Here is a 24,201-nt window from a genome sequence, read left to right as displayed (position 1 = left end):
ATTATGTAAATGGTTAGTATTAATAAATATCAACATATTTAAGGAATGAAGGTGGCATCAATTTTGATGGGTTAGAAAGATTCGACTGTTTATGCTAGTATAAAAATGATCCTTGTGTGGTCATTGAATTGAAGAACTCAAAGTCAAAATGATATATAATTTAACCAAATTAAAATTAACTTGATCAAATTGATTGATTTTTATAATGGACTTAAAAATGATAATCTAGGTCAATTTAAACAATGTCAAATACTTAGAAACATTCTTAACCAAATCAATCCAATTCAAACCCGACTCAAACACTTTATTTGTCACCTCTTACGTACTAATACCCGGAATTACAAATAACGGAATAAGAATAAAGAGAATTGATTTTACAAAGTAAAATCCACAAGAACCCTGGTAAATTGGTCACTCAGAAAAGTTGCGAGCAAAATGGCATTGCGAGGGCAATGGCAGCTCCAGAAATTGATCGTAAGCTACTGTGATTGGGGTGGAAGCAGCCGTGGTATCAGGTTTCTCTCTCCTTCTTCCTCATTTTCGGAAGGAATTCTGCTTGAATTTCTACTGTTTTTTATCATCATGATTTCAGAAGTTAGTTATAATTGAATCAATTATATAATTCCTGGCTGAATTCCCTCTCGATTTCGTAATCTTTTCAAGATTTTATTGCACCAATTTGTTAGGCTATAATGTATTTTGATTGAACAGCAACATTTGTCAGTAATTTGGTGGTTTTCATGGTGTTGTGATGTTATTTATGATTGATTAGTAATATTTGAGAATTTTCTTTGGTTTTGTCTGTAAATTTGCGCCATTAATTGATGCCGCCTTCGGTTATGCGGAATTTACATTTTTAAAATTAAACTTTGGAAATTCTGATTTGAAATTAACAACTGTAATTTCTTGGTTAATTTGTTTTTTTTGGCAGTATTGATTTTTAGGTTAGTACAAGTTTTTATTTATTTACTGCACTTACAACAGTATGCATTGAAATTTTACAAATAGCAAATTAGAAATTTGGGGAAAACATTTTTTGTTGATTGCCTCTTAATTACCTTTGTTGTGGACTCGTGAGAAGTTCGATGGGAAGATTGTGCTTTAATTAAGTTGCTTGGGCAAGGTCAATGTTTTATTATGATCTTTGCATTGTCATGATTTTGCTAAGGTTACGATTTGTGAGGGATTGGACCAATATTATGCTATGTAGACAACTAATGGTGTAGGTTCTGGTCTGTATGAATTGGACTTGAGTTCTCATGTTTTATCCAACTGCTGGACTTTTGTCCTATATGAATTGGTAAGTGAACATAGCCAGTCCATGTCAGAGGTTTGAGGATCTTACACAAGTTATTGACATAAATTATAGTCTGATTAATGTAGGTTTTAATTGAGGATGCAAACATTTAGCACTGTGGTGTATCAAATACACATTTAATCAGATGTCAAATGAGAAAATTTTGGGATTTTATGTTTTCTTTCAAACAGTGTCTTGGTTTCCACGGAGTCAATAGCAAATAATTAGGTGAAAGAACTGTGTAAAATTTCCTATAAATTGGCCGATTAGGTTCGGACACTAGACAACATCAATTCTTTCTAAATGAAGATTTCTTGTTGGTTATGTTGGTTATGTTACTGTTCCCACTTCTGCACCCATTTTTCATTAACCACGGTGTGGAAAGGACTGAAGCATATTGATATGAAATTCTTGGGCTCAAAAGCTATTTAGTCCACAGCTTCCAGATTAGTAACTCACTGTTTTGATAAATGTCCTGGAGTATTATCTTTGGCATATGCAATGAAGTTCATTCAATGAACTGTCTATCAAAAATGCAGGTCATTTATGGAAAATATTTTACCAGGCTTTAAAGAAAGCAATCCCCAGCTTGAGGTTGTTACTGAGCTCATCCGTGGTCAGCATCCGCATTTGAAAGGGTTTTACAGTAATGATACTTACTCCCTCTAAATAACATCTTATTTTCCAATTTTTTCCCTTTTTTCTTTTCATAGTTTGGGCAGGAGAGGGAGGGGGGGAGTCTGGGTGGGTTTGAGCCTGGATTTGTGGTGGAAGATACAAGGAAAACTTGTCAATGAAATACAGAGGTCAGAAGGCATGCCTTCACTGATCCACATATAGGCCATTGAGCTAATTCATTATATAGTTCTATCTTTCAGAGATGAATGGTACAGTTATTGCCTCCTAGACTCGTATTTTGCTTCTTTGAAATACACCTTCAGTAGAAGTTAGTTATGAATGAATTGATACCTCTTTCATATTATTAAATAAGAGCCTTATCATTGGCATTGGATACTGCTATTATAGGGTAAACACTAGAAGGAAAAACTTATGAAGAAAATTATCCTGAGTTTTTGGTAAAAGGTGCACTCTATGTCGATGGTTGACACTTAGTAATAACTTTCAATGTTTTAGGCATATGCACAGGAAAGAAATTAACTTTGAATTGTATAAAGTATTGATGTATATATGGATTTGTGTGATATCAATGTCCAGCATTCTAATAGATTTATTGATCTTGTTTCTTGAAACAAAGTTAACAAAACTTCCTACTCCATTACTACTTAAAGGCTAGAAATTTATCTGTTGATGACTCAACTGGTTTTCCCCTCTTCTATCTTTTTCTCTCCTTGTCCTTTCTGATGGAGAAAATTCTCTTCTGCTTATATTTATTTTGTCCATTTTCTTTTATTAATCAGAGAACAAAAATGAGCGTGTGATTTGTGTGAAGAACATGACTCCAGAAGACATACAATTGCATGCAACCAGATTAAGAAACGCATTGGGAAGGAAGGTGCTGAAGTTGAAGACAAGGCATGTTACGAAACATCCTAGTGTCCAGGGTACATGGACAACTGATCTCAAATTATGAAGGAAAAGTATTGTGCTACTTAAGTCCCTCTCACGCCTGTCCAGGTAATGCTATCAGTCTACTCCTGCTATCTGAAACTCTGTTTTTGAATGCTGTATAATTGCTGGCTGGAGAAGAGTAAGAAAGAGGTTGATTATGTATTATCTCCATTCCTCTTGCTTCAGGGTCAGTTACTTTTGTGTTCTTTTTTTAAATGTAAAATTGCAACAAATGTTATGTTTGGAGTTAGACAGTTTAGGTAATTTTTAAACCATATGAGTATGAAGAGACCAACATCAATATATTTTGATGCTTCTGATGGGGCTTTCAGCATGGCATGCTAAGAGGGAGAGGGGTAGACAGTCTTTGATTATTGATGCCAGTTGACCCTTGATCCTTAATGCAATGTTTGTCTGTTGCTTCACAATAAGAAATACATGCAAACAGTTCTATGAACCATTTTGATTTAGTCTATTAAAGTAAAAAGTCTCTGAGTAATGAACCTTATAGATTCATTGAACATGTAATTTTTTATAGACAACAGTCTATAAACAGGTATCTGTCTAACAATCTTTTGGCTGTATATATCTGGGGGCCGGTTAATTTTCTTATATACTCATAGAGTATTCTTTTGGATTTCATCTAGAAGCAATTTTCTTTCATGATCCCTTTTTCTGTCACAGACAACATCATTTGGTGCTTCCATAACAAAAGTACTATGTAATCCCAAGTTCTTAACCTTCCTGCTTCCATAACTGAGAAGTTCCGATTGCATAGGCACAACATTGGGATTATAGTTGCTGACATATAGATGTACTACCGGAGTGTACCGAGTGTGAGGGTCAGTAGTCGTCCTAGGATTTTGTCCCTATGAGCAGCTTATATCAATCAAAGCCTTAATCCCATAACTGGAGTCGGCCCTATGAGCAGCTTATCAGTCCTAGAATTCCAGATGTTTGACAAAGGATGTATTTGTAGAATTGTAACATATGGGCCTCTACATTATAGGTTTTTACTAACCTGATGTATACATGTCTGGCTTCTTAAAAAATTATAAAAATATATAATAAACAGGTTTCTAATATTTTGTGCTCTATTTTAATCACAGATATTATTGTGGATTTCGTTGCCCGGAACTTGGGAAGCTTGTTTACGTTTAGGTGTGCGAATATTTGCTGTTAGACTAGATAGAAGTTGAATAACTTCTTATATTGGTTTTGGCTGTGTATAGACCATTATTTATATAATTTGGTTACTTAAAATTATCTGGCGGACTTGACTGCACCGTCATGTGCATAATTGAATCCTTATCTCATTATGTGAAGAAGTCCTCTGGTAGAACTGCTGCAAATGCCTTTGGCACTTGTGAATTATGCCCACCCTTTACTGGCTTGCTGCCATCGCTTGGATAACTGAAAACATAGTGCTTTCTCATCTAGATAGTCATTATGAAAATTTAAGATGGAAAATTAAAAGATGATCATTATAATGAGAAAGCTTAATTTTCAATTTGAAGTTGATTGTGAAGTTAAGGCTGTGACCGCCTGATTGAGTATATCAGGATTTGGGAGGTTAGGGCCCCGGGGGTTGGGATAATGCTTTAGAACAGGCATATAATGAAAAAGGGTCTTAGAAATGAAGAAAGACATCATAAGATTCACACCCTAGCAGTTGAATAGAAAGAAAGAGGTGTTTTGATCTTTAGAGGAAGAGAAAGCTAAGTTTAGAGTATCTGTATCGGCGTATTACCGTGCATCGCCTGATATAGTGACATGGTCACATGTTATTCAATTCCATTTATTGGGGATCAGATATCAAAAAAAAAAAAACTATAATAGTGCTATATCTACATAGATATGATGTTGAGAGTTGAATTTTAAGCTATATTAGCACATCAGAAAGTATTATAGGTATGTTTATATGTCTAAAGTTGGTTCAAATGCACTTGCAACTTTGCAAGTGTGTATACGTAGTATAACATATAATTGTGCATTTAGCATTATGTGAATATTACTCAATTTCAGTGACTGTATGTCTGATTTTTCTACTGTGTTTCATTTCCCACTTTTTTGACTGCGCTGTTTAAAATATATTTTTTCTTAGATTATCTTTGTGCACAGGAAAAGTTTGATTTACAATCTGTTTATTTGCATGGTAGGTGGTCCTGCTCAATAATGCCCTGAAGACTTGATGATTCGACTATGATGTAGGTTAAATTGTGTTTGGCTTACAAGATTTATACTAATTGCTGTGAAGTGGAAGAGGATGTTTGTTGATATTTCTGAAGTAAAAACTGTCATGGTGACTCTTTTTGGTCCAAACTGAATACGTACCTAATTGTTTATTGTCAATAAAATTTTAGTTTACAATTTAATTAGATATTCCTCTGTTTTTTCACTCTAGCAGTACATAAAAAGTTCAGTCTTTTTGTACCCTTGTTTGATGATTAGCTTAATTTTGTTCAAGTTTCTTTACTGCTTTAACAGACAAATGTTCATTGATAAATGACTCTAAATGGCTTACTTGTGAACGTTTCTTGACAACTAGTGATATATTCTTTATTGAGTTTTGACAATTTTGCCAAAAATTTATATTTTTTGTGTATAAAAAGGCAATGAAACTAGATAAATTTGCATGCAAAACAGCTAATTAAACAACTTATTTAACCAGATAAGTGAACTAATAATTGATTTGCATTCAATAATTCCTTTGGCGTGGTGGTGGTGTACTGGTGCTTATAACTTTCATGTATTCAATCTGAGTTCATGTCTGGTGGAGTCATTTTAAGTGTATAGCAAGTTTATTATGCTCAACACTTTTATTGGTATTGATTTGAGGGTTGTATCGATGAGATGTTATGTCGAGTTTTTCTCCAGTTTCGGATACAATTCGAGTCCATATAGTACAGTCATTTTGACTCAAATAAGTTTTGTTTTGTTTTTTTTTTTTTTTTTACATTAAATGTTTTTTAAGCACACAAAAGAAAATCAATTTATTATCATGCACTCCTAATGGGAGAATTTTGATTACAATCTTATGACCATATAATATAAGAAAAGGAACATACATAAAATTCAAAACATAAAGGAAAATTTGTCAAGAAAAACCTTTTAAAGTAACCTATTTATTTAGAAAAACCTTTTAAAAAATTTTTTGCCAAGAGAAACCTGTTTTAATTTTTTTTTTGTTCAAGACAGCCAACACCCACTTTCCGACGTTGATTGAACATTTCCCGGCTTTGACCACGTGTTTTCCCACATGTGCCACGCACATGACTTCTAATTTCCTAATGACACCCCATTTTTCCGAATTTCATACTCTTGTCCCTCCAATTAAACACTCTCTCTCCTACTCTCTCTCTCTCTCTCTCTCTCCTTCTCTTTATTCTATTTCATCTCTTTCTCTACTCTGTGTTCTCAAATTCTCACGCCATTGCTAGAGTGCAGCCAATTCGAAGCAATAGAAGGCTTTCCCATCAATTTTCGACTAGAGGTAAGTGTTTAATTTGTCCATCTCTGTGTTTTTCAATTCTTGATTGGAAATTAGGGTTTTTCCTCCTTTTTAAATTTTCTCAATTATGCAGCAAATATGGATCGAATAGGTGTTATGAGGTGTGGTTGTGGTTTTCTTGTTGCGAAGAGGACTTCATGGACCTATGATAATCCTGGGAGGAAATTCATTGCATGCAAATTTTATGACCATGAAATTGGGCAGAGGGGTTGTGACAAATTTGAGTGGGTTGATGAGGGTTCTAGACTGGCAAAGAGATGTGACAAATTCGATTGGGTTGATGAGGGTATTCACAAAGAGATTAGAGAGAAGGAGAGAGAGAGAGAGAGAGTAGGAGAGAGAGTGTTTAATTGGAAGGAAAAGAGTGTGAAATTAGTAAAAATGGGGTGTCACTAGGAAATTAGAAGTCATGTGCCATGCACATGTGGGAAAACACGTGGTCAACGCTGGGAAATGTTAAGTCAACGTCGGAAAGTGGGTGTTGGCTGTCTTGAACAAAAAAAAAATTAAAACAGGTTTCTCTTGATAAAAAAAATTTTAAAAGGTTTTACTGAACAAAAAGGTCACTTTAAAAGGTTTTTCCTGACAAATTTTCCGAACATAAAACCAAACATAGCACTTATTAGAGATTTAGAGGTAATTAACGGCGTTAGTTGAAAAACCAAACTACTGACATTTGCCATCCCAATGATCTGAACAAGTATATGGGTCACAGCAACTCGCAAAACCTTGTCGATAGATTCCACAAGCGTATCCTAATGGCAAGCATTCTAGGTCTGCCAATTTTTAAAACAAACATAACAATGATAACATTGTAAGTAAAGCAGGGTAGTAAGACTGAAGGAATTTCTCTGTACTAGTTGTACGCTGTAATTAATTTATTCTTTTGGTCATGTGTTTTGAGCATAAACAAAGAAACAATCATTGTTTTCTTAAAAAAAATAATAATAATAAAATAAAATCATGGAGAGCATGTTATGTACACCCGGGTGTAATATAACAAAATTCTAAATAATCATTGTTGTACCACACACAATTAAAATTAACAATTTTTTTATTGAGATGATTCTAACAAGTACCGCAAACTGACAAACTACAAGATTATATTTTTTTTCTTATGTATAAATCACAAACATTAGTTAAAGTACGACAAATGAATATTGCAAAAAGTAAAAATGGAACAAGTACTTAAAAACGGAGGGAATATTAATTTTGTTTAGCATACTATAATAAATACGTAGTGTAATTAAAAAGTCTATTATTTAACAAAAATATATCTTAAACTGAGTTAATGTGTCTTGTCCTCTTAAGAATGAAGATATTACTAGTAGTTTGAACTGATTTACTGTTTACTGATTACATGTCTATATGATAGTCCTTGCAAATCACTTTTTATGTTTTTTGTCCAAAATTGAAATGTTGAATATTAAATGGAAAATGATCCTTTATATTGCCATGACTTACTTTTGGTACATCCACGGACCAAATCAACACAATGATAGCCATCACAACACCAGTTAAAAGGATTGCAACTCTGGCCTTCACATCCCAACACTTTCCCTCCAGACATTACTTGAACAGTTTATGAATACAATTAACGATATAAGTGCAAAGAAATCTAAACATTCAAATTGATAGTTGAACATAAAAAAAAAAAAAAAAAAAAATTCTATGTACAATCAATTTTACGGACATCTTAATTGAATATTGAAATACAAGACATTTGTATGGGATGATATCTGGGCATGACCGATATCTTGTGAAAACACACGACCAGGTTTTAATAATTATAAGAAGATGCTGATATGTTGCAGAAAGAAGACATGTCGGCCTGCCGAAATTCAACACGTGGCAACAGAAGCTCAACACTTGGCACAAAAGGCTCTGCATGGATGAGAGCCACCTGTCAAGGTAAACTATAATAAATAGTAGGTAAGACCTCATTAATGAGGGCATTAATTACTCTCTCTTTCTCTACTTTCTCTCTCTTACTTATCTTCTTTTCTCAAACACTTTCTGACTTTATCATCGGAGTGGTTATCCCCGGATCACCCCGGGGTTAGCTAACTTCTTCTCATTGTGTAGGTTCTCAGCTTGCCGATAGGAGTATCAGAATCTCAAGTCCGAGTTCTTGGAGAAGTTAGGATCAGACAGAAACAATTTGGCGCTAGAAGGAGGGGTCAGTTGATCACTTCTATCGCCTAAGAACCTCACACAAAATATATATACAACAACAATAATCATGGCCGGAAACAATGGAATACCAGTAGGACAACCCCAGGTGGAGATAGTAGATGAAACCCATACCCTAGAGGGTAATCAGTTCCATATGCCGATAACCCCCCCTGCAGGAGGAGGAGAGGCAGAGGATCCTATGGCGGCATTCACTCCAGACGAGTTGGAAACAGCCGCAAGAGTGATGAGTGCAATGAGTAGGAAGAGGAAGGAGGCCGAGGCAGCACGGGCTGAAAGAGAAGCTGCTCAAGCAGATAGAGGAACATTGCACCGTAACCAGGAAGAACAGTATAATCAGTTTGAGAACTCGTCGAGAAGACCCCGACATGAGTCGTCAGTAAGGACGCATACAACATCACGGCAGGATGAGCAATCCTCGAGTCATGTTGCGAGTACCAGAACTCAGCAGCAAAGAAGCTCGCAAGTAGAGGGTCAAGCAGTACGCACGGTAGTGCAGTTAAGGGCATCCCCATTTGCCCAGCACATCTTAGATCAGCCAATGGAGAAGGTGAAAATGCCGACTTGTAGGTATGATGGAAGGGGGGATCCGGCAAGATTCATAACGTCTTATGAGGGACACATGATGCTGTACACTAACTCGGACGCAGTTTGGTGTAAAGTCTTTCCGACAACTCTGATTGGGGCTGCTGCCGATTGGTTTAACAACCTTGAAGTTGGATCAGTAGATAGCTTTGAAAGACTGACTGAGATGTTTGTAGGTCAGTATGTCAGTAACAGCGTAAGGCAGAGAACCTCTGGAGAATTGATGGCTGTGGAGCAGAAACCGGATAAATCATTGAGGGATTACATCAGGAGATTTAACAATGAAGCAAACACCATTCCGAAATTGCAACAGGAAATAGCTGTGATGGCTTTGATGAATGGGTTGGTTGATTCGGATTTTAAAAGATATCTTACAAGGAAGAGCCTGCCGACATTGGCAGCGGCGTTCAGTAAAGCTCATGATTACATAAAGAGCGAAGAGCTGATGAAGACGAGTAGCAGGCATGTGGTTGCCGGAAAGGGGCAAAGTCAGTATGGGGGGACCTCATCTGGAGGAAGCAGGCCGAGAGCTCCTGCCCCAGGAAGGGGAGGAGGAAGTCGGCAAGATACCAGACCGGCAAGGCTGCCGATGAGATACAGCACTTACACCCCCTTGAATACACCAAGGGCAGCAATCTACTCAGTAAACCAGAACAGAGAAGATTGGTCAAGACCGATTCCCATGAAGGCAAGGCCAAGGGATGTAAAGAAATATTGTATGTTCCATAGGGATGTGGGACATTATACGGAGGAGTGTACACAGTTGAAGGACAACATTGAAGAGTTGATCAGGAAAGGGCACCTAACACAATACCGGTTGAATGCTGGCAGAAACCAGCAACCAGCACAAGCAGTTGAGAGGCAACAGATAGAAGCAAGGCCCGAAAGGACACAAGGAAGGATAGTCCGACAAGGGGATGCAGGAATACCGCTGTTATCTACAGGAAGGGTAGATGTGATAACGGGGGGACCGATTCATGGAGGAACGATTAGTGGGGCAAGGAAGCATTTGGCGGAGCACCGTCATTTGGTTTATGCTTTGGATGTAGATAACCGTCCTCGGCCGGCATCAATACCCCAAGTTGTGTTCACAGAAGAGGATGCACGAGGTGTGGTGTTCCCGCACGATGATCCATTAGTTCTGATAACCAAGATCAATGGGGCAGACATTAAAAGAGTGCTGGTGGATGAAGGCAGTTCAGCGAATGTGTTGTTTATGCAAGCATTTAGTGAAATGAATATAGGAAGGCAATACCTGAAGCCGGTATCATACCCTGTGATTGGGTTTAATGGGTCAACAGTGAGGCCAGAAGGGAGTATTGTGTTGCCGTTAAGGATGGGTGATGGGCCACAGGCTAGAGATGTGATGGCAGAGTTTCTGGTGGTGGATGTCAAATCGGCCTACAACACAATTATCGGCAGACCGATAATTCATGACATGCAGGCTGTTGTGTCAACTTAACACCTAGCCAAATTCGAAGTTGTCTTCGCCCTAGACGTGAAAGGTTTATAATTTCTGAGGGTTTGGTCCCAAATCCCTATTTCAATTATTTAATTTAATCGTTTTATTATTTTCCTTGAAGTTACTAACGCGTGTATTTTGTTATTAGAAAGAGATACGAGACATCCAAGTAAGTAATTTAATTACTTTGTTATTCTTTTGATATAGAAAGCATGCTTTGATTATTTTTATTCCTAGTATCATGTTAGGATATTTTATTGATTCCTAGTATCATGTTTAGGGTAATAACTAATATTTCTAATATCATGTATGTTTCTATGATGCTTCCTATTCTTTCCTTCTATCTTGTTAGTATCATGTTAGGGTTAAAGATTTGATCTTTAATGTTTAGTGACATGCTAGGGTTTGTTATTAATCATGTTGGTATCATGTCTACGATCTTGCTAATATTATCATATTATTTTGATGATGATTTGTTGTCAATGTTATTATGTTGCTTGATATATTATTTTTATTGCTTGATCACGCCTTTTAAAGGGAATTTGTACTTGTAATCACGCTTAATAAGATAATTAATGATCTTGTTTAGGTTAATTTGATTATAATTCAAGTTATCGCCAATAATAGATTTGTTTGTGCATTAATATTCAACCAACATAGATAAACAGGTTTAGGGTTAATCTATTGATTGTATGTTAGTCAGAAAGCGTACATGAATATGAGAAGAATAAAGTAAAGGCCTATTTTTAAGGCAGGTTCAATCTCTTTTAGTTTGGATTTGTACCTTCATCCCCGAATATCCAGTCATGGTTCCAGACCACTATAGAGTTAGCGATCTCATGGATCGTGAAGGGGTGTAACCTTCACCCTGTGAACGGTTTACAAGTTCCTAAAACTTGTTGGCGACTCTTTTACTCTAGCTTCCTTCCCTTTGGACGCCACCATGCTTAAGTGTATGATCACAGTGGGGCTCAAGTGTGGGATGCTTGAAATATTCCCTACAGTTATAATTTTTTCAAACAAGATAATGATCACATGCATATAAATTAAAGATCACTTTAAATTTATTGTGCATAAATCTTTAAAAAAAAATGAAAATTCTACCTCATAACCCTTAAGTATTGACTTTTTCAAGCTATGCCCCCTCTTTTTGAAAATTACATGCCGTAACCTTCAACTTACAATTATATCTCAATAGTGACATTGGTGTTATCCTACCATTAACGGTCACCGTTAGTGGGACCCATTTTGAACTTCTTTATATTTTTTCTCAATTTGCGTAATAAAAAATATCACATTAAAGGTTTTAGGTTTTTTTTTTTTTTTTTTGACGGAAAACGAGCCGAAAAAAAAATAAAATTAAATGTGATCAAAGTTTACATAAGCCTGAATAGGAAAATTTTCAAGCCAAACACGAAAATCGCTAAAAGTACTACTCAATCGTGCCATGTAGTGTACCACCTGATTTGCAGTTCTTCTAACCCAAGAGAAAGAGCAGTGAGAGCAGCTAGCAGCAAGGTGAAGGATGTCCTTGATGATTTCACCCAAGTAGGAAGGTTCAGCATTTTTTTCCTTCAGAGCATGAAAAACTCTCTGGCAGTCAGCTTCAAGGATTAAAGAGGTGTACCCGGCTTCCATAGCCACCTTCATAGAGTGCCGTAGAGCTAACCCTTCAGCAATATCAACTTCATTGCTGCCACTAACCTGCAAACAAGTAGCCAGAACAACTTCCCCATCCTTATCCCTTACCACCCCCCCTAAACCAACCATGCCATTCTCAAAGATGGAGGCATCACAATTGACCTTATAAAAGCCTAAATCAGGCTTTCTCCATTTCGAGCAGTCCTCTGAGTCACTTTTTTCACTTCCCTCCCCAACTTGAATATTAAGGTTCCAATTTAGACTCGGATATGACACCAAAAAAAAAAAAAAAAAAAAAAAAAAAAACCCCTTTTTGTGAATTCTAATTTTAACTGCGGAAATCCGAATTCACAAAACAGGGCTTTTATATTATTTTTTTTGTTAAATTCGAGCTCAATTTGATCCTTAAAATTTAAAATGACCCATAAAACCTCTAATGGAACATTTCTTAGCATGTAAATCGAGAAAAAAATTAATTGGTGTAAAGTAGGCCCCACTAACGGAAGGTTAACACCAAGATTACAGCGTAATCACTTAATGTACCTTAAGGCTACAGTTTGGAAGTTTGAAAAGAGGAGGGCACAGTTTGAAAAAATGGGTTGTGTTTTTTAAATATCTCATTTACAACATAGGATCCATGGGCTTTTAGGGATTAAATTACAAATCACATGCATGTATCAGTTTTATCTGAAAATTATAATACTACGTAAATTAATTGCACATAGATGGGTATGGACGTATGGTATGACCGTATGAGTGTTGAGAATTAAGCTTTCAAAACCACTACATATCCGCTACCCATGTTGAATATGAGTTGCAATCGATGTTTTTTTTTTTTTTTTTTTTTTTTAACCTTGTTTAATTTTAATTGATTTGGAATTAATGTATGTACTTTACTTTTATTTGAAATATACCATATAATGCAAAATAAATTCTCATCGGTGACATTTTACGGCCGCAAATTCTCATCGTCAAATCGAGGTGCTGCTAACTGGAAGCCTCCTTGCACTGGACGATTGAAGGTGAATGTTGATGGGCCAATGGCGAGAACGGAGTAGGGATGGGAGTAATTTGCATATGTATATGGATGACTTGCTAAAATCTTCCGATGGTACTTTTACAGTCCATTTGGTATGCAGTAATAAATATAATTTCATGAAGAATTCCTATGTTATTATCCAATAATGTCTACTAGTTCGTAAGTGCTTGAGTAAAGAGCGAAAAATATGAATATACAAAAATAATAACCAGAGAACCAAACATAAAGGACCTGCATTAGTGAAGATGCAGCACATCAGCATGTCATCAGCCATGTTATAGGAGGGAAAAAAAAGTAAATAAAATATAACTAGGAAATGATCTAAACGAGTGGCTAAGCAAACTGACTTTGGCGCGTATGCAAACACCAAAGCATCATGCTAAGATTGCTAACAAGCGCGTATCACAGGTAATGAATCAACAAAGCTCGTTTAACTAGTGGTAACATATCCAGGGACCTAAAATGGCACCCAAAACAACCTATTCTACTTATAATTAATTGCATTTGCAGGCACATAAGTTCTATTTACACTGTAAGCCACCTTGAACGGCTATATACCACAATCATAGGCTGAAGCCATAATCCATACTTTGTTTGGTGATTACTAGTCAGGCATATGCAAGGAAACAACGCACAAAACTAAAACTACACCCCCTTCTGGGAGAGTGTGGAAATAACATCCCTTCACAAGTAATAGCTCAATTTTAGATATGCACCAGATAGGCAAAGAAGCAAATTGTGATCTTGCAGTTATTATAGCATTAAGATACATCAGATGATTATACAATGAAGAAGCATGAAAACAAGCTTTGACCTTCCAGTGGTAAATGAAGAGAGGCTAATTCCTACAGCTCATTCAGCAACCACCTTGTTTACGTGCTCCCAGGACCATCAGGTGCATTGGCTGGCTTGCGCGTCAAGTAGCGAATAACAGCGTCCTCAACCCTGTTGTAGGAGTATCACAATATCACATTAAAATATGTTCAGTGAATATGCATCAATAACATGCAACTATTCTATTGCTTACAAAATACTACAATAAAGCTACATACCATGGTTGGTTGAAGAACTCTGATCTACGTTCTCTTTCTGCACTACGACTAGCTTCCCCAGACACAGCTTTGAGATCTCTGCTTTGGGATTCTATTAACGCATTAATGAATTCTACAGGTGACTGACTAAAACCAAGAAAGAACGCTCTCCTTCTGCGATGCTCATGGATCTTCCTAATAGCTGCACAAATTGCTTCATCACAAACCTCTATTTCCTTTGTTTTTTCAGTGTTTGCCAACAGCATGGAGAGCTCTCTCTGTATAGGGAAAGGTATGTCCACCAATATATCATAACAAGCATTTCCCGCAGGGCTATTCCCTGAAAGCTTGATTTGATGGTCCACCTGTATCGGTGGAGGAGGAGTCAGATGCTGCGATATCTTCTGAGAGACCATGGTGAATTTCATCTTTTCTTCTCCAAATACCTTCTGAAGCTGTGGATCACAATTGAAGAAGGTTGGGTCATTGGGGTTCTGCAACTTTCTGGCTTTAACATAGTGCCAGATTGCAGCTATAATCCTAGGGCGAGTCTCAGCTTCTATACCAAGAAGTTCTGTCAAAGGTGGTGAAAGCTTAAATTTTTCAGGCATATAGTTCATATCAAATCGAATATTGACCATAAATTCCTTGTCTCCTTTCCTTTTCACCTCAAAACCCTCAGTGGGTGCAGATGCCCGAGAATTTTCCCATACTATTAAATGGTTCTCCGGGTACAGTCTCTGATCCAATGCAATGGTAACCCTCTTAAAGAAATTAGAGAACTTTGGGTACATTGGATTTGGTTTCATGGCAGCAAGCTGCTCGGGATCCACCCCATCCTCCAATATCCTCCCTATCACCTTCAACGTCCAAGTAGGTGGCTCTGCATTTGGCTTATTCGGAGCAGATTGATTCTGATTAGCAAATGTATTAAACACATAGATCCGAAGTGTTTTTTGAACAGAGGGTGGGTTTTTCAAAGCCTCCTGAATATCAATCTTCTTTCTTGTCAATGCAGAATCAACGCGAGACTCAAACTCAAGAAGCTGAGTATACAAAGCAGATTCAGGCAATATAGGAGCTACCCTATCACTCAAATGCTTCTCCTGAGGTTTCTGCTTCTTCCTCCGAGCAGCAGCAGCGGGTGTAAGGTCCATCATATTCCTCATAGGGGACATTAAATTAATCCCACCAGAGGGCCCTGGAGGGCGAACGGGTGGTTTTTGAGGGACCCTTTTAATACCCGAATTCCCCGGTCCTGACATCGAAGGAGATGAATTACCCCCTAAATTACCCATCCCTATAGCTTGTGACTGATTAAGGGACATACCCTGAGCCTGCAAAAGATGAGCATGGGCAGCAGCAGCCGCTTTCGACTGCGCTTGAGCCAGGGCATGAGCTTGTGCTTGGGCTAATTGAAACTGATTCTGAAACCCAAACCCTAACTGATGAGGCTGATTTTGACCTTGAGGTTGGGAAGATGATGATGATGGGTTAAAATTTGGGGGCAAGTTAGGGTTTACCATTCCAGCATTTCCAAATGGGGATGACATTGATCCCCCAATATTCTTAGGTTGATTATTGTTAGTATTTGCAGACATTTCCAAAATCCCACTAACAAAACAAAACTCAAATCAACAAATTCTCTAACCCTAACAACTTATTCTATGTTCTTGAGTTCCCCAAACTTCAAATTCAACATCAATAAACAAAAATTCGAAATTAAAAAGGGGGAAATTCGAAGCTTTACCTCATCTCACGCACACTGTTACAAACTACAGAATTCAAAACCCTGAATTGAATTCTCCTCAGCATTAAATTACCAGCGAAATGCGATCAACAACCCAGGAATGCGAAAATCACAAAGAAGCAAGATTTAAAATTGGGAATAAAATTAGCAGTGATTTTCAGATCTAGGGTTTAAACAGAAAAACCCTAGATTAGGAAATTATGGCATCGGTTGATAATCAAAAAAGGGGGGGAAAAAGATGAGAAATAATAGGGTTCTCTTTGATGAATGCGATTGCAGTAGAAGTGAAATGTAGAGTGGAGAAGAGAGAGAAGGAAGAAGCAGAGAAGTTCGGGAAGAAAGGCAGGGCGTTTCAGCTGCCTTCTACTACTTTGTTTTCTTTCTTTTCTTTTTTTTTTTTTTTTTTTTTTTTTTTTTTTTTTTCTCTTCTTTTTGGTAACTATTGCCGTTTGAAAGTTTATGCTCTTTACTCGTATTACTCCGTATCCTTTTGCGTTTAATATATAACTTTCACTAATAATATACGGAGTATTCTGTATTTTTTTTCTATTTGTCTAATCTGTAGATTTTAATTTGTAAAACTTATAGTAATATTAAAAAAAAAAAAAATTCTAAATAAAACAAAATCTTAAAGAGTATACAGAAAATCTTGCGTGAACCTGGTCCACAATAATATTATTGTGAACTTAAGATTGGCATTATATTCAACATAGTGACCCTTAATTTTAATATAGTAACCTTATTTTTAACATAGTAATCTTTTTAAAAACTTGTGCGACCTTTAATGTTATTATGAACTTAAAGTACGACATTAAGTTGAATAGTGACTTAATTTTAACATGGTGGTGTTTATTATTTATATTGACCATTGTATTAAAAATTTCATTAAAAAAATTAATTAACCTCTTATAGCTTATGACACAATACCTTTTATTTTAACATAATAACCTTTATTTTAATACGGTGACTTTTTTTATTAACAAAACAATCATATTGTCTCTAATACTGGTGGTCCACAATAAATTAATGTGAACCGGGTCAGTTTAAGAATTTGTAAAGAGCACATTAATCTATCAATCACTAAGAAATAAATTACTCCCTCCGTCCCCTATTGATAGTTCCTTATGGACATTTTTCACGAGAATTAATAAACACAAATTAGAATAGTAAAAGTACATTAAAAAAAAGTACTCCCTCCGTCCCTAAATTACATTCCTCTTTGGAAATTTACACGGGAATTAAGAAGGAATGATTAAGACAAATAACAATGATTAGATAATACTATGGGAAGTACAAAGATAGATTAGTTATTACTCATGACATGTCATCAATCCTTTGCAAAAAAAGGACCAATCACATGATCCTAATTGAAAATTTTTAACCAATCATATTCATTGTAATTTGGCACAAGGATTATGAGTGAGATTAGGTAAGGATGAGTGAGAAAGCATTAAATATAAAACAAAAAAAGAGAGTTGATTTACTAAAAAAACTTACCAAAAATCGAAAGGAGGAATGTAATTTTGAAATGCCAAAAATAGAAAGGAGGAATGTAATTTAGGGACGGAGGGAGTAAATTGACATTGGGTATGCAAAAAAGTAGAAAAAGAAAGTAATAAAAGTACATGGGAAAACAAAATTTACATTAGGAAATTTAGGGCCTGTTCACATTTACTGTACTGAGCTGAAGTGAACTGAACTGAATTGATTGGAGTTGAACTGAACTGAACTGATTGGAGCCGAACTGGACTGAATTGAACTGAAATGAGTTGAAATGAATATTTTATGAGATAGGGAAATTAGGAGCTGAACTGAACTTATTGGAGCTGAACTGAACTGAATTGAACTGAAATGAGCCGAAATTAAGTAAATGTGAACAAGCCCTTAAATTTGCACAAATATTGTTGCAAATTGGAGGGAATTTTGGTAAAAAATTAATATTAATGGTTGTTAGAAAAAGCAAATGAGGTGAACATTTTGGGACTAAAATTTGCCCATAAGGGACTATCATTTGGAGACAGAGGGAGTACTATTTAGTTTCATAGTTATTAATACTTATTGATATTGTAAGTAAAGCCCGGTGTATTGCACGGGTCACACACTAATTGAAAATTAAATTTATGTTCAAATTATTTTTGATACTCCCTCCGTCCCTTTTTTACATTCCTGTTTATAAAATTACACTGGAATTAAGGAACTAAGAATAAAACAGATAACAATAAAACAAAACACAATGGGAAGTACAAAACATTAAATGATGTCTTTGAGTAAAACAAAGATATATTAATATTTAATGATGTCATGTCATCAATTCTTTGCAAAAAAACAAGGACCAATAACATGCTCCTAATAGAAAATTAAGAATCAATCATATTCATCTAAATTTAGGAGTGAGAATAGGAAAGTAAGAGTGAGAAAATAAGAGTGAGCATTAATTACATAACAGAAAAAGATGAATAATTTGGGATATTTGAAAAAAAAATACTTACTAAAAAAAGGAAAGGAAGAATGTAATTTTGGAATACCCAAAAAGAAAAGAAGAAATGTAAAAAAGGGATGGAGGGAGTAAGATTTTTAAAAAATATTTTATTTTAATGATTAAAACTTATTTTTATATTGATTCTTTAATACATACGACCTTTAAATACCGAGCAATAGTTTTGCAAATAAATGCGGAGGTTACTCAATTTACCTCAAATCAAGCTAATAAAATCAGCAAAAATCACCTTTTAGGGCCTGTTCTCTTACGTTGAAATTCAGTTCAGTTCAGTTCAGCTGAGTTCAGTTCAGTTCAGTTCAGTTCAGTTCAGTTCAGCTCAATTCAGTTCAGTTCAGTTCAGTTCAGTTCAGCTCCTAATTTCCTTCTCTTATAAAATATTCAGTTCAGTTCAGCTGAGTTCAGTTCAGTTCAGTTCAGTTCAGCTGAGTTCAGTCAATGAGAACAGGCCCTTAGTATATATTCTTTCATGCCTTACTAAAAGTCTAAAAATATCTCTAGCTATAACTTATGAGCTTTACTCAAAAGCCAAAACAACTACTCCCATATACGTGTCTAACACAAGTATCCAAGATCAAGTAACATAAAGACGCTCGTATTTTTGAGGCTTGCAATCTCTTCTTTTTACAAAAGTTGATTATCAGATTCTAACAGTTTTCAAAGCTCCAAACTCTAGCTCAACTCATATATGCAATCTTTTTTACATTATATGTGCAGATACTGCGCCATACAATCTACAAGCTACTTTTTACAACTTTCACAATCTTCAAAAGCTTTTGATATTGATATTGATATTGATATTGTTTCCCTATGCATTGTTTAATGCCTAATTTCCCAGGAACCTATAATAAGTTAACTACAACAAAGGACTTCAAAATGGTCGCCCTGATCAAATGGAATGGTACAGGGTAGCAGATCTAGATGGACACTTATTAGCATATACACACTCAAGTATTCAACAGTTCATAGCATTAGCTTGTCATGGAGGAGAATTACGAGTCATTCGTGATGAATGAAACAGTCTAACAGAACCCAAAAGTGAATAAAATCTGCTGTAATAATACAGATCCCGAATTCTGTAGAAGAATAAGCCACCACTAGAATATGTATAAGAATTGTACACTTGTATGAATACAGGAAAGTGAAATGATGAAAATGATCATACTGGAGTTCATGAGACTGTGGCAGATTGGCAGCAGACAGGAAGACATGGAAGATGTGCATTATTCAAGGAATTTTATGCAATTTCGCAAGAAAAATTTCGAATAACACAAGTACATGCTAGTTGAGCTTTCTTTTTAGGGAACTGAATTCAAATACCTCAAAGGTAATATGAAGCACAACCCAACCACGATATGAATACAAGTCACTCGAATCACATTAGCTGAGAGCCTTAAACAAGGCACAAAAAACTTAAACAAAGACATATAATACAGGTTAATTGCCTAAATTACTGGCATATAACCTTATTAGTTATTTTATAAATTACTGCCCAAGAAAGAAGGTTAAGATATTTCATCCCATCACTCATTGCTCAAGTAGCTTTGAGCCTTCAAGTGATCCTTCAAGCAACCATAACAGTGCAGTTCATTATAAAATGGCTTCGTCTATTGCCACCACCATCATCAAGGAGCTTCCAGTTCAAGGTTTCAGCACTCGGGTAAGGACAGCAAGTATAAATAGTCATACCACGGCCTGAGAGAGATATAGTCGATCCACCTATGACCAGCAACTCGTTACCAAGAGACTTGAAGGCCACACCCCAACCTTTGTTTATATCAGCTCGAATAGGAATAGGTCCCAAATCCCTCCAAGAATTGCTGTTTTTCAGATACACCATCAAGCTGTTTGTTGAAGTTTCGATAGTGTATAGCTCATTGTTAACAACAGCAACTAGAGGTGGAGACGGGGTAGACTGAGAAGAGGGTAGTGTTAAACCATTCAAAATCCCTGGTATTTCCACCCAAATATTTTTGTTCTCATCAAAAACCTCAGCACAGGTTAGAACTTCATTATTTTGGCTTTGTCCTCCGATGACAAAGAATTTGTCATCCATGTAAACGCCAGAGCACATCTTCCTTTTTACTTTCATCCTTGGGAGCGGCTCCCACGATCTGGTCATAGGATCATACTTCTCAGCCGAGTTCAAAATCCCTCCACTCTCCAGACCAATGCCTCCTGCTACATAGGCTAAGCCACCAGATGATGCAGAGGCAAACAAACACCTAGGCTGAATCATGGAAATACCCTTGAACCATTTGTTCATGATCACATCATAAGTCCATATGACAGGTCCATCCAACTCATTCCCACAAACAAGAAGATGAGTCCCGGCACAAAGAGACTCTTTATCGCCGAGTCTAAAGACACCATCACATGGTAATACAGGAAGCGCCTTATGGAATGTAAACTGCTGATCAAATGCCCACCAATTATCCTCCCCACTGGCAAGCATGAACACTGATGCTTCTCTTACACCAATCATTCTCCTTTCTCTCAACAAATCCCCATTTTTAATTTGTGCTAAGAACTTTTTGTTCAACAAGCACAATTTTCTGAATTCCAAAAGCGGAATTCTTGCAACTATCATATTCTCCAACTCATCACTGAGTTGAGGAACATGACAGTGTAAATAATCTGCATCCTGAGAATCAAGTCCAAAATGAACATAGGAAGCGTTACTCTTCCTAACTTTATCAGGCCGCGGCTCATCCGAAACAATCCAAGCAGAGGAATTCAAATCAATAGCATGAATGATTTCCTCTTCATCGGATTCAAAGTTGTAGAAATTATCTCCAACTTCTTCATACTCTTGTTCATCGAATTCGTTGCCTTCCATATCAACTTGTTTTTCCTCAATTTCTTTGCCTTTGGACATCAAAGAACTTTAACCTTCGAAAACCTGGAAAATCACAGCAATCTAGTATGTAAGACATTATTACAGTATCATACTTCAGAATAACTCTCTTCAAAAACCTCAACATCACATAAACCACAAATCAAACAACATTCTAACCAATCTATACTAATATATTAAAAGGCGTTTATAAAAACGTCTCTACGCCACGTAGAACCCCTCACTATGCCACGTCACTAACTCAACTCCTTATTATGCCACGTCAGCTACCCCAATCCTCAATATGCCACATCACCGCACTACCAAAAATACTCCATGTTGTCTCAACTATATTTAAAAAAAAACATATGGATGACAATGTTTGAACACTAGACCTCTTGGAAGAGATATTATTGTCTAACCATCTAGGCATATAGCTAATTACTCCCTCCGTCCCCAAATGATAGTCCCTTATGGCCTATTTTAAGTCCCAAATTGATAGTCTCATTTGATTTTTTCAAGTACCATTAATATCAATTTTTTTATCAAAATTTCCTCCAATTACAATAATATTTGTGCAAATTTAACTTTCCCATGTAAATTTTGTTTTTCAATGTACTTTTATTACTTTCTCTCTCTACTATTTTACATACCCAATGTAAATTTATCTTTTCAATGTAATTTTACTACTTTTATTTAAGTTTCTTAATTCCCGTGATTTTTGCCCATAAGGGACTATCATTTGGGGACGGAGGGAGTATGTTTTAATGTTGCACACTAAATAATATAATACTATAAAAGTATTGAAGGTGCACAACTATAAAAGTAGTAGCCCGGGCCCGGAGCAACGCCCGGGCTACTCACTAGTTACAAGATTAAATTGAGAGTGATAAACAGCTAAAAAGGCAATTACGCTGAAGATAATCCAAACAAGAAACAAACAACCACAGATTGCCTGAGAAATCAGACATATATATTACACTCTAACAAAATATTCAATTCTATTACCCAATTTAATTTCATACAAGCTAGGGTTATAAAACATTAGATCAAATATTTTCTAATGTGCTAACAGATTAAAAATAAAAATTATACAACTAAACTATAGGATTAAAGACTAATGAAGTACATATAATATAATAATCATTATTACAGCTAATTAGAAGGATATTAGACCATACCCAAATCAGAAAAAAGGAGATTAAGAAGCAAATGATGATTAGTGATTCCTAATTAGCTTAATTATTTCCATCAAATCCCAAAGACCCACATACTAAAATAAAGTTTAGACTAGTAAGACTACTATTTATATATGTTTATATAAATAAATGTTAAGAATCAACAAAGATTGAAAGACAAGATACCCACCAATACAAAACAGTCAAAGATATTACTTAGGAAATGTTGAAAATAATTAATTACCCATTCATTACCCTTAATTAAAAACATCAAAAATTAGAGAGAGAAAGAGAGAAGCGTACCAAATAAGTCAACAGAAGAAAAATGGAGTAAAGGGGGAATTTTTATTTAATTTTTGATTAATTTATTTAGGAAGAAATTAATTGCAGAGAAACAAACAGGGCTTTAGAGAAGAAAGAAATCATCAATGGAGGTTGAGATGCCATGAAAAAGAAGATTGAGAGTAAAACAAGAAAATTTAAAGAGTTTAAGTATTTGTGAAAAAGGGGAATTATAATTAGTGGGAATGGTGGCTATTAATTTTTAAGTGAATCTATAAAATTCAACCCATTAATAGTAAATTAGTGAAAAAGTTTTCAATTAAATTTAAATTTTTTTGGGTTATTTTAATGGGGGTTTAGGTTGGTCCAAAATTCTGCAAAAACTTTGGCCATGTTTGGTAGTAAGCTTATTGGGGGTAAATTAGCTTATTTGACTAACTTTAGCTGATTGACTAGTCAAACAAGCTAATACAAGTGTTAGGTAGTAAGCTTATTGAAAGAGCTTATTCCACTAAATAAGCTCTTTTTGAAAAAGCTCATTTTAGGAGTTTTTTCAATTAGCTTATTCATTAATTATTGTGAAATGACACTTATAACCTCATTTAATTTAAAATCTTATCTAAACTACCTACCCCACAATTAGCTTATTGGTCATTTCACATACTCAATCACCTTTAAGCTATTAGCTATTTACCAAACACTTTTAGGGGGCGTTTGGTTGGGGGGTTTCAAGAAACGGAATGGGAATCAACAGCTATGATTCCCTTTCATGTTGTTTGTTTGTCTAATTTAATCATTCCCTTTCCCCTCTAATTACCCAATTTCCTTCCATCATGATTCCCCAGCCCCCCCAAGGGAATCATCCATTACCCCAAAATCCTCTACACCCAACAACCATAACCAACTTTGACCACCATTAAAACATACACCACCACCTGACTTGGTCTACCGGAAACCTCCCACTACTACAACCGTCCCCACCGACGACCCCACCGTAGCCGTCACCATCACCGACGACCCCACCTTCGAACGCCCCTACAATTCCAACGCTCTACGAAACCACTTTGAAACTACCATGATACAACCACAACCATTAATCAAAACCACCACAACCACCCCGAAGCCTCACCACCACCAAAAAAACCACATACAACCTCCCAATTACTACTAATTTTAAAATTAAAAATAAATTATAAGTGAAAAAATTACCTTGTTATATCATCAAATATGGCTTTAGATGGTCAAATACACCCATAAAAACTCCAGATCTAGAGTTTTTAAGGGTGAATTTGACCTTCAAAACCTTTAATTTTACAAGTATATATATTTC

General features: G+C 35.9%; 4 protein-coding genes and 1 pseudogene across 6 annotated transcripts; 2 read left to right on the top strand and 3 right to left on the bottom strand.

The window, feature by feature from the left end:
* The first annotated feature begins 387 nt into the window (after positions 1–387).
* LOC145563312 (large ribosomal subunit protein mL43-like) lies at positions 388–5,376 on the top strand. Its single transcript, XM_081623755.1, has 4 exons — positions 388–515; positions 1,837–1,943; positions 2,716–2,932; positions 5,026–5,376. Exons 1-3 carry the CDS (start codon positions 436–438, stop codon positions 2,886–2,888), a joined length of 360 nt encoding a protein of 119 aa, XP_081479881.1. The 5' UTR covers positions 388–435; the 3' UTR covers positions 2,889–2,932; positions 5,026–5,376.
* Positions 5,377–8,751: 3,375 nt separating this feature from the next.
* LOC145564655 (uncharacterized) lies at positions 8,752–10,617 on the top strand. Its single transcript, XM_081624907.1, has 2 exons — positions 8,752–9,136; positions 9,221–10,617. Exons 1-2 carry the CDS (start codon positions 8,752–8,754, stop codon positions 10,615–10,617), a joined length of 1,782 nt encoding a protein of 593 aa, XP_081481033.1.
* Positions 10,618–11,976: 1,359 nt separating this feature from the next.
* Positions 11,977–13,571, bottom strand: LOC145564654 (uncharacterized). The gene is made up of 2 exons (XM_081624906.1): positions 13,529–13,571; positions 11,977–12,494 (listed from the first exon to the last, which is right to left on the bottom strand). Exons 1-2 carry the CDS (start codon positions 13,569–13,571, stop codon positions 11,977–11,979), a joined length of 561 nt encoding a protein of 186 aa, XP_081481032.1.
* Positions 13,572–13,816: 245 nt separating this feature from the next.
* On the bottom strand, positions 13,817–16,485 carry LOC145562073 (SWI/SNF complex component SNF12 homolog). Its single transcript, XM_081622244.1, has 2 exons — positions 14,350–16,485; positions 13,817–14,242 (listed from the first exon to the last, which is right to left on the bottom strand). Exons 1-2 carry the CDS (start codon positions 15,927–15,929, stop codon positions 14,170–14,172), a joined length of 1,653 nt encoding a protein of 550 aa, XP_081478370.1. The 5' UTR covers positions 15,930–16,485; the 3' UTR covers positions 13,817–14,169.
* A 3,277-nt stretch (positions 16,486–19,762) lies between these two features.
* LOC145563311 (F-box/kelch-repeat protein At3g27150 pseudogene) lies at positions 19,763–24,197 on the bottom strand (annotated as a pseudogene). Of its 2 annotated transcripts, none has more exons than XR_014094524.1 (2): positions 24,081–24,197; positions 19,763–21,477 (listed from the first exon to the last, which is right to left on the bottom strand). The product of XR_014094524.1 is annotated as an F-box/kelch-repeat protein At3g27150 pseudogene, transcript variant X2 (transcript). The 2 variants fall into 2 exon arrangements; XR_014094523.1 differs by lacking the exon at positions 24,081–24,197 and adding an exon at positions 22,893–23,255.
* Between the last annotated feature and the right edge of the window lie 4 nt (positions 24,198–24,201).

This window comes from Chenopodium album, chromosome 10, assembly GCF_948465745.1.
Source record: "Chenopodium album chromosome 10, dcCheAlbu1.1, whole genome shotgun sequence".
Lineage (NCBI taxonomy): Eukaryota > Viridiplantae > Streptophyta > Magnoliopsida > Caryophyllales > Amaranthaceae > Chenopodium > Chenopodium album.
This window is presented reverse-complemented; position numbering and strand designations above follow the sequence as displayed.

Coding starts and splice junctions, on each gene's coding strand:
- LOC145562073 (XM_081622244.1), bottom strand. CDS start 15,929: ATGTCTGCAAATACTAACAATAATCAACCTAAGAATATTGGGGGATCA. Junction 14,243..14,349: donor GAGTTCTTCAACCAACCATG/GTATGTAGCTTT, acceptor CTCCTACAACAG/GGTTGAGGACGCTGTTATTC.
- LOC145564655 (XM_081624907.1), top strand. CDS start 8,752: ATGGCGGCATTCACTCCAGACGAGTTGGAAACAGCCGCAAGAGTGATG. Junction 9,137..9,220: donor GAAGGTGAAAATGCCGACTT/GTAGGTATGATG, acceptor ACTCGGACGCAG/TTTGGTGTAAAGTCTTTCCG.
- LOC145564654 (XM_081624906.1), bottom strand. CDS start 13,571: ATGGCTGATGACATGCTGATGTGCTGCATCTTCACTAATGCAG. Junction 12,495..13,528: donor CTGCATCTTCACTAATGCAG/GTCCTTTATGTT, acceptor TTAATATTCAAG/TTGGGGAGGGAAGTGAAAAA.
- LOC145563312 (XM_081623755.1), top strand. CDS start 436: ATGGCATTGCGAGGGCAATGGCAGCTCCAGAAATTGATCGTAAGCTAC. Junction 516..1,836: donor GGAAGCAGCCGTGGTATCAG/GTTTCTCTCTCC, acceptor TCAAAAATGCAG/GTCATTTATGGAAAATATTT. Junction 1,944..2,715: donor GCATTTGAAAGGGTTTTACA/GTAATGATACTT, acceptor TTTATTAATCAG/AGAACAAAAATGAGCGTGTG.